This window comes from Oncorhynchus keta, unplaced genomic scaffold, assembly GCF_023373465.1.
Source record: "Oncorhynchus keta strain PuntledgeMale-10-30-2019 unplaced genomic scaffold, Oket_V2 Un_contig_4559_pilon_pilon, whole genome shotgun sequence".
In the NCBI taxonomy this organism is placed as follows: Eukaryota; Metazoa; Chordata; class Actinopteri; order Salmoniformes; family Salmonidae; genus Oncorhynchus; species Oncorhynchus keta.
In genome coordinates, this window is record NW_026287842.1 from 10,001 (window position 1) to 19,869 (window position 9,869).

Below are 9,869 nucleotides of genomic sequence, written 5' to 3' on the forward strand. Positions count from 1 at the left end.
GGAGAACGTCAGGAACGACACGCGGAGAACGTCAGGAACGACACGCGGAGAACGTCAGGAACGACACGCGGAGAAATAGAATGATCTGTCTGCTTCAAACAACACACGGAGAACGTCAGGAAACGACACGCGGAGAACTTCAGGAACGACACGCGGAGAACGTCAGGAACGACACGCGGAGAACGTCAGGAACGACACGCGGAGAACGTCAGGAACGACACGCGGAGAACGTCAGGAACGACACGCGGAGAACGTCAGGAACGACACGTCAGCTTGAAAGGCCTAATGAAGTCTATGATGCAAAAAGGATCTTTACAATTGCCACTACTATAAATTAAGTTCACAATAAAATAGTGAAAAATACATTGATCAGCATGTTAGTGCTTACAATACCTTTCCAATTTCGGCTGCCCACGTTACAGAGATCTGATTGGGTACGGCAGAGGACAATCTGACCAATGAGGTGATATTTAGAGGTCTTCCCGGTCTCTTCTGTTCCACTCCATTTTTAGGGGGCGGGGCATAACCCTGAAAAACAACAAACATATGTGTGTTATCAACTTTACCATCACGTGATATTAGAAATAGTCTCACTATGGGCTGATCTACGATCTGTTTTGCCTTTTAGATCATAATGAATGAAGGTCACGTAAACAGCTGGGACCTGATCCTAGACCAGCTGAAAAAAACAGTAACGTACCGGCAAGGGGAAGAGCTTCCCATTCACTTTAATACAGAGACTGTTGGGGTAGTTGTCTTCTTGGGGACAACTTGTTTCTGACAGACAAAACCTACAAGAAACAAAATCAGAAAAACTACATTTGAAAAGCAATAAACAAGATGTTTTGAAGGTAAATCTCCTCTGGGGCTCCTCCAGGGGGCGGCAGGGTAGCCTAGTGGTTAGAGTGTAGAGGCGGCAGCGTAGCCTAGTGGTTAGAGTGTAGAGGCGGCAGGGTAGCCTAGTGGTTAGAGTGTAGGACTAGTAACCGGAAGGTTGCAAGTTCAAACCCCCGAGTTGACAAGGTACAAATCTGTCGTTCTGCCCCTGAACAAGGCACTGTTCCTAGGCCGTCATTGAAAATAAGAATTTGTACTGAACTGACTTGCCTAGTTAAATAAAATAGATGCCTGGAATTATGACCACATTCTATCCATCCTCACCTCAGTTGTATCTGAACCATGTAGTCCCTTCTGCCACCTGGTAGGAAGTCCCTGTTAAGAAAGAACAAGAATGCAATTAGAAACAGAACTATTGTGGAACGTGTCAGGAGTAGAAGGGAAAAGGTGAGCAGCCCATACCTGGAAATGCACACCTCTCTGACTTGTTGAGGCGTCAAGGCGAAGATGAAGTATTTCTCTTGGTGGTATCGCTGAACAGTGCTGCTTCCTAGTAGAATAAGGATGTCAGATTAGGACATGATGGAAAAACAAAACACAAGTAATGTCAGTAATGTCAACATTACCAGAGAGATAGGCAGCATGTCAACATTACCAGAGAGATAGGCAGCATGACAACATTACCAGAGAGATAGGCAGCATGTCAACATTACCAGAGAGATAGACAGCATGTCAACATTACCAGAGAGATAGGAGGCCGTAATGTACCAGAGAGATAGGCAGCAATGTCAACATTACCAGAGAGATAGGCAGCATGTCAACATTACCAGAGAGATAGGCAGCATGTCAACATTACCAGAGAGATAGGCAGCATGTCAACATTACCAGAGAGATAGGCAGCATGTCAACATTACCAGAGAGATAGGCAGCATGTCAACATTACCAGAGAGATAGGCAGCATGTCAACATTACCAGAGAGATAGGCAGCATGTCAACATTACCAGAGAGATAGGCAGCATGTCAACATTACCAGAGAGATAGGCAGCATGACAACATTACCAGAGAGATAGGCAGCATGTCAACATTACCAGAGAGATAGGCCGTAATGCCAACATTACCAGAGAGATAGGCAGCATGTCAACATTACCAGAGAGATAGGCAGCATGTCAACATTACCAGAGAGATAGGCAGCAATGTCAACATTACCAGAGAGATAGGCCGTAATGTCAACATTACCAGAGAGATAGGCCGTAATGTCAACATTACCAGAGAGATAGGCAGCATGTCAACATTACCAGAGAGATAGGCAGCATGTCAACATTACCAGAGAGATAGGCAGCAATGTCAACATTACCAGAGAGATAGGCCGTAATGTCAACATTACCAGAGAGATAGGCAGCATGTCAACATTACCAGAGAGATAGGCCGCATGTCAACATTACCAGAGAGATAGGCCGCATGTCAACATTACCAGAGATAGGCAGCATGTCAACATTACCAGAGAGATAGGCAGCATGTCAACATTACCAGAGAGATAGGCCGTAATGCCAACATTACCAGAGAGATAGGCAGCAATGTCAACATTACCAGAGATAGGCAGCATGTCAACATTACCAGAGAGATAGGCAGCATGTCAACATTACCAGAGAGATAGGCAGCATGTCAACATTACCAGAGAGATAGGCAGCATGTCAACATTACCAGAGAGATAGGCAGCATGTCAACATTACCAGAGAGATAGGCAGCATGTCAACATTACCAGAGAGATAGGCCGTAATGCCAACATTACCAGAGAGATAGCCGCATGTCAGCATTACCAGAGAGATAGGCAGCATGTCAACATTACCAGAGAGATAGGCAGCATGTCAACATTACCAGAGATAGGCAGCATGTCAACATTACCAGAGAGATAGGCCGTAATGCCAACATTACCAGAGAGATAGGCCGCATGTCAACATTACCAGAGAGATAGGCCGTAATGTCAACATTACCAGAGAGATAGGCCGTAATGCCAACATTACCAGAGAGATAGGCAGAGCTACTATATCATCAGCCATAATTTTCGATCTATGCGAATTTGAGAAATGTCTCAAATTAGTGCCTGAGCTGGTTTAAGGCTCTGAAGTGGAAAGGACAACCAGACAAATGGACATCAGATTATGACCAGAATTAACAAACATTCAGGCACTTAATCACAAGACTCCTTCATCAGTAATGTCATGTCTGACCAGAAATATGATGGAACGTCCACCTAGATTACGAGAGAGATAGGCAGAGCTTGTATTATATTGCTTAAGCTTGCCCCTATAAACCCATCCAAACCATTCAGAACTAGGAGAACTTGTCTAAAGTTAGTGGCCTATAGGTCGTTGTTTTATTACCCATTTAATTATTTAACCTTTATTTAACTAGGCAAGTCAGTTAACAACAAATTCTTATTTACAATGACTGGTCTACCCGAGCCACACCCGGACAACACTGGGCCAATTGTGTGCCGCCCAATGGGACTCCCAATCACGACCGGATGTGATACAGCCTGGATTCGAACCAGGGACTGTAGTAACGCCTCTTGTACTGAGATGCAGATGCCTTAGACCGCTGCGTCACTCGGGTTTTATTTATTTTTATTTCACCTTTATTTAACCAGGTAGGCAAGTTGAGAACAAGTTCTCATTTACAATTGCGAGCTGGCAATTGCGACCTGGTTTCAGGACAACAAGAATAATTTTGTGACAAGCGAGAACAATCATTCACACACCTAATCAGAGTCAATCAGGACGCTCTTGAAAAAGAGATTTTAAATCCCTTCCTGGTTAAATAAAGGGAAAATAAATAAAACAGTAATCATTCATTTCATCAATGTAAAGCCTGCCCAGTAAGATGGTAGAGGTCCAACGAGATAGATTTACCAGAGAGACACTGACCCAGGCTGGAGGGTTTAACCAGGATGTCCAACACGTCGTAGAACGGCAGAGACTTCATCTGGACGTCTGGGTGGACTGGAGGGACGAGAGGGGCGGGCTGCTGGAGGTTCATCCTCAGCTCCTTATTGGTCTCCTCGTGGAGCAGCAGCGAATCACCAGAGAGGAGCAGCGAATCGGACGCCAGGTCAAAGTCCCGGGAGACACTGGCGCCGTCAGGGGACAGGTCACTGAGGTCAGAGGTTACCACGGTAACATCACCGCCTTCCTCTGCCGTGGAGAACGCAGACTTAATTGCAGCCAAGTCGGTAAGACAAGTGTCTATCGTCCTGGGATAGCGGCGTCGATAAAGTTCCTTGATTTTGATCTGGACGGCTGGACTGCAGGAGGAGTTCTTCAGGAGGTGCAAGACCCTCAGAAGGAGCTCATGCTTGGGACCACTCTTGTTACGCCCAGCGAAGCCCAGTAACACTTGTAGCTCTGACACTCTGAAACTTGACACCATGCTCTGGAAAGACAAGGGGAGACGTCAGAACACAGACTACCACAGGCTACCATGTCATTGTTAATGTAATGCATCAATTAAGACATTGATAAAAACATGATTAGGAATGATTAGGCTAAATCATTTTTGCCACTTGAGGAAAATTCAAGTTTTTATGCCATGTTGTTTTCTTTAGTTCAGTTGATTAGCCTCATTTTGAAGTTGTAAAAAGTGTAAAAGTATGTAACTAGGATTCAGCTGTCAGAGAGAATATATCGGCTGTACATTCTGATATCCTAACAAAACAATGACTCGTGTTATCCTTACATGGCACAGCCAGGTTAGCAATATTGGCTTTAAAAGCAAAAACACCAATCATGTCAATGGCGAGGTGAAACTACCCAGAATAGAGCTATTCCAACACAATTATTATTACACATTTGATACCCCCCACATAACAACCCCCAATAACAGGACCCCCCACATAACAACCCTCCAGAACAGAACCCCCCGACTCCCTTCACATAACAACCCTCCAGAACAGGACCCCCCTCCCCAGAACAGGACCCCCCTTCACATAACCCCCCAGAACAGGACCCCCCCCATAACAACCCCCCAGAACAGGACCCCCTTCATAACACCCCCCCCTTAACATAACAACCCTCCAGAACAGGACCCCCCTTCACATAACAACCCCCAGAACAGGACCCCCCTCTTCACATAACAACCCCCCAGAACAGGACACCCCCCACATAACAACCCCCAGAACAGGACCCCCTTCACATAACAATCCCCCAGAACAGGACCACCCCCTTCACATAACAACCCCCAGAACAGGACCCCCCGCTTCACATAAGAACCCCCATAACAGGACCCCCCTCTTCACATAACAACCCCCAGAACAGGACCCCCCTCTTCACATAACAACCCCCAGAACAGGACCACCCCCCTTCACATAACAACCCCCAGAACAGGACCCCCCTCTTCACATAACAACCCCCCAGAACAGGACCCCCCTCTTCACATAACAACCCCCCTCTTCACATAACAACCCCCCCCTCTTCACATAACAACCCCCCGAACAGGAAAGTAAGAAAAGCCCAACTGACCCTTCATTATACGGTCCATGCTCGATCGCTCCTACGTGTGTATTTCCTTGTTTCTTACAAATCCTTATTATATGTGACCGTTAAGCATCTAAAATGTTGAATGAGAATAAATGCCAGAACCGTTAGATCAGATTAAACATGGGAAGAGGATGGCAAGGATGACAAGCGATGGACGAAGAGAGGAGTGAGGGACGCAGGCTTGACTTTTGAAAAGGAAAAAAAAAAAAATAAACACACAACATTAGCTAGTTGGTTAGGTAGGCAAAGGAAAACGGTGGAACTGCAGAATCATGCTCATGGTTAAGAATTTGTTAAAGCTATACAATAACGCTGTACACAAATAGGTATTGTTATTGGGGACATTCATTGGACAATTTAAATAGCAACAGAAAACTTGTCAAAATACCCAGAATTCCTGCAAATGATGAACGATGGGCATGGTTCCATACGTGAACATAATACCGCCCAATATTCTGTTCCCGTTTTCATACCACAGCAGCATTTAAAACACAGCCTTTCATGAATAAGAAAATGATATATTCTGAATCAGTGGGAGGAGGGAGAAGAAGAAAAGAATTCTGTGTGTATTTTTTTCCCTCCAGAATAGATCATTTTCAGTCATGGCACACGCTTTGTTTATGGGCTGTTAAAGATTGAAAACCAGAAGAAGAAAAACGAATAAACATGTGAACAACAAAGCAGTGGTTTGTTTTCCATCCATCCGATCCAGATCATTTTCAAAGTCATGGCTTTGTTGGAACCGGTTAAAATGTCATCGATATTGTAATCTACACAATCGCCAAAAGTTATTGTTTATCATGAAGATCATAAACAATAACTAGGTAAAGCATCCTCTAAGAAAGGTTACAATATCATCTTTCTGGTTAAAAAAAAAAAAAAAAAAAAAACTATAAATTGCTGAGGTATAGTCACTTCTGAGGACACAAGCTCAAGTACACAGTATAAATATGATTAAAAAATAGGAACATTTTAAACATTTAATATCATGTATTTCCTATTCAACTCAACTGTATGAATAAGGCTTGAAATGACATATGCTTTCTAATTATAGTTTAATGAAATTATAAAAAGACTAACTTCCTTATAACTGTAAAATACATATTTGTTGGTGTAGCTTTAGAAAACATTTGCATATTTTGAAAAGGTCTCTCTTGATCAAAATGTCTGGCCCCATCAATGTGAAGGTCTCACAGAGCTCGGCTTCCTGAGCTCGTTAGGAACTCGCCTTTCCTCTCAAATTAATCGTGTCCATCTATGATGAACAGAAAGTGTTGTTTTTTTTTTGTTTAAAATCCATTTGTTATTTTAGATTAATGGCTATAAATTGATCTCTGAATGTGCTACAATGCTGAGCCCAATCTCTCCTGCTGAGCTATAACGCAAGAATTGCAGGCATGTGCTTTGTCGGTGGCTGTGACCTAGGGCTCAGCCAGGAGGTTGACGGACATTCGGTAGAGCGAATGAAATGGTAGGAGGGCCATCCCAGCTTCAAGTGGTGTCAGGTTAAACATCCTAGTCACATATACTACTATCGCTCAATGCAAGCCATTTCAAACAACGGTGTCCACAGATCGATTTATAAGCAAAAACTTTGGTCGGACCCAAGCAGGTCCCGTAAAACAGGGGACTTTACATCTAAGAATATTATTAATTAAAAGATTATTGAAGATTGAAAGTTGGGGGGTTTCAACAAAAAAAAACAGTTAACTTTTCTCTATCCTCCCGATGCAGAATATATAATTGTTTTGATAGATGTTAAATCGTTGAGAAACTTTGCAGAATGTTGGCCCAGTTTCACCTGGTTCCATCTTCTCCCACTACCCAGACTGGACTTCCGGTCGCTACCGTAATTGGTGGTGAGAAAACGTTCTATATAGACGGATGTTTCAGATTTATAACCCCTGTAACTTGTCTGGGTTACCCCTTCTGTTTCTGGTTTAATAGCTATTGACGATAGAAAGCCGAATATCCAATAAAATAAAATAATTTTGCCTCGGTCTCATCTCAAGTCGATGGCAGATGGCTAACTATCATTTGACTGATCTCTTACATTAGAGTTAGTTGTAGTACTGTTTTATAGCGGTCCGGTCTAAATAACCTTATTTAGAAAGTAATTCCTGAAAATATATATTTTTATAACAGTTAAGAGCAGTCCAGCTAGCTAGCAACACTGAAAACAACAATAGTCTCTATCTACCTTGATAGATAGTCATGTTAGCATAGCCTATTTTAATGTAAATAGACTAGCTATCCACTGTTGTCAACTAACATTATTTACCTTCAACAGGTAACGTGCATTTTTTTAGATAAAGTACATTAACGTGAAGCTATATTACAAAACGAGTTCGCATTGCAAAGCCAATGCCTACAGCTGGCTAATTGTTGTTAGCTAGCTAGCGGCATGCTAATGTCGAGAGCAGCACCAGTTTGTTAACTAGGCAAAACAGACATGCACCATTCCACAGTTAGCGAAGTAATTTTGCCAATATGAAGCGGATGTCTAATTAAATGCCTTATCCGAAAACGTAAATTGCTTAAATAAAAGGATTAGCCGTAGTATAGCTAGCAGTGTTTATGTTGTATTTTTTTTAGCCTACCCGTAGCTCCTCAAATTCCGCCATTTTTCTTGTCAGGATCATTGACCTCCCCGTCACGTGACATGTGTGTCTGGCTGCGGAATGTGTCTTTGGGGACGTTGGTTGTTGCAAGAAACGCCCACAGGAAGGCCCCTTTCATGGATGTCAAGTTTAGACTCGTAGAGCAAGAAGAGCCAGTCCAGTCACTACTGCCGCGTTCAAAACATCTGGGCATATCACGACATTTTGTTTAGTTTTTGTTCGTTTTGGACTTCCGCTACTTTATTTTTCGGCTGTTCGGGCACAATACATTATTTTTCTCGAAGCAAGCCGAAGTCGGTAGCCGAAGTTTTACGCCCCCTCGTCGGCGATTGGTCAACAATAGGGTTCCGTCATTTAATGACAGACAATTTATGACGTAATACGTTATTTCGTTAATCTCGTCATTTCTCTTGTACATTTTATAAACGCCAAAAAACAAATATTTGAAATCTGTCCCCAAATACAATATATTTTTATATATTTCAATATTTAATCAAATCTCTAGAATTAGTCAATAACAAAAAAACAAATGTATTCTTACAACTCTATCATACCTTTGTACAACTGTAAACCCTGGCCTTTATTTATTTTAGGTACTTTAACTTTTGAAAGTAAATTCTTGTGAGTTCCAGTTCTCTGCTGCCAGTGACTGGAACGAATTGCAAAAATCTCTGAAGCTGGTGACTCATATCTCCCTCACTAACTTTAAGCACCAATTGTCAGAGCAGCTTACTGATCATTTCACCTGTACACAGCCCATCTGTAAATAGCCCACACAACTACCTCATCCCCATATTGTTATTTATTTTTTGCTCTTTGCACCCCACTATCTCTACTTGCACATAATCATCTGCACATCTATCACTCAGTGTTAATGCTAAATTGTAATTATTTCGCAACTATGGCCTATTTATTGCCTTACTTCCCTAATCTTACTACATTACTACATTACTACATACCTCAATAATCTTACTACACACTGTATATAGATTATTCTATTGTGTTATTGACTGTACGTTTGTTTATCCCATGTGTAACTCTGTGTTGTTGTTTGTGTCACACTGCTTTGCTTTATCTTGGCCAGGTCGCAGTTGTAAATGAGAACTTTGTTCTCAACTGGCCAACCTGGTTAAATAAAGGTGTTCTCAACTGGCCTACCTGGTTAAATAAAGGTGTTCTCAACTGGCCAACCTGGTTAAATAAAGGTGTTCTCAACTGGCCAACCTGGTTAAATAAAGGTGTTCTCAACTGGCCAACCTGGTTAAATAAAGGTGTTCTCAACTGGCCAACCTGGTTAAATAAAGGTGTTCTCAACTGGCCTACCTGGTTAAATAAAGGTGAAATATTTTTTTTATTTTTTTTATTAAAAGCACAGTCCCAGAGAAACAGTCAGACCAAAACACAGTTCAACTCTGAGTACAAGAGAAACAGTCAGACCAAAACACAGTTCAACTCTGAGTACAAGAGAAACAGTCAGACCAAAACACAGTTCAACTCTGAGTACAAGAGAAACAGTCAGACCAAAACACAGTTCAACTCTGAGTACAAGAGAAACAGTCAGACCAAAACACAGTTCAACTCTGAGTACAAGAGAAACAGTCAGACCAAAACACAGTTCAACTCTGAGTACAAGAGAAACAGTCAGACCAAAACACAGTTCAACTCTTGAGTACAAGAGAAACACACTGTGGATCACAGTTCATCGCTGATAAGCACTCTTGAACATAACTTATGACACACGTTTTTCAGCTCAAGACTGCACCAGGTCAGCAGAGTTTCTCTCCAACAGCTGTAATGTGTCACCAGTTGGTGCAGGTTATGCTGTGTGAGAATATTGCCAGAGAGGTTTTCAATCTTCAGTTAATAAATTGGACATTCA

At 42.3% G+C, this 9,869-nt stretch overlaps 1 protein-coding gene across 1 annotated transcript in view; it reads right to left on the reverse strand.

Moving 5' to 3' along the window:
* The window catches only part of LOC118377866 (E3 SUMO-protein ligase PIAS2-like), a 15,350-nt gene extending 7,113 nt beyond the window's left edge, over positions 1 to 8,237 (reverse strand). The window contains 6 exon segments of the mRNA XM_052509427.1: positions 394 to 528; positions 701 to 791; positions 1,162 to 1,212; positions 1,300 to 1,387; positions 3,762 to 4,266; positions 7,970 to 8,237. Coding sequence (XP_052365387.1) covers positions 394 to 528; positions 701 to 791; positions 1,162 to 1,212; positions 1,300 to 1,387; positions 3,762 to 4,266; positions 7,970 to 8,011 — 912 coding nt within the window. The 5' untranslated portion in view covers positions 8,012 to 8,237.
* Positions 8,238 to 9,869: the final 1,632 nt, after the last annotated feature.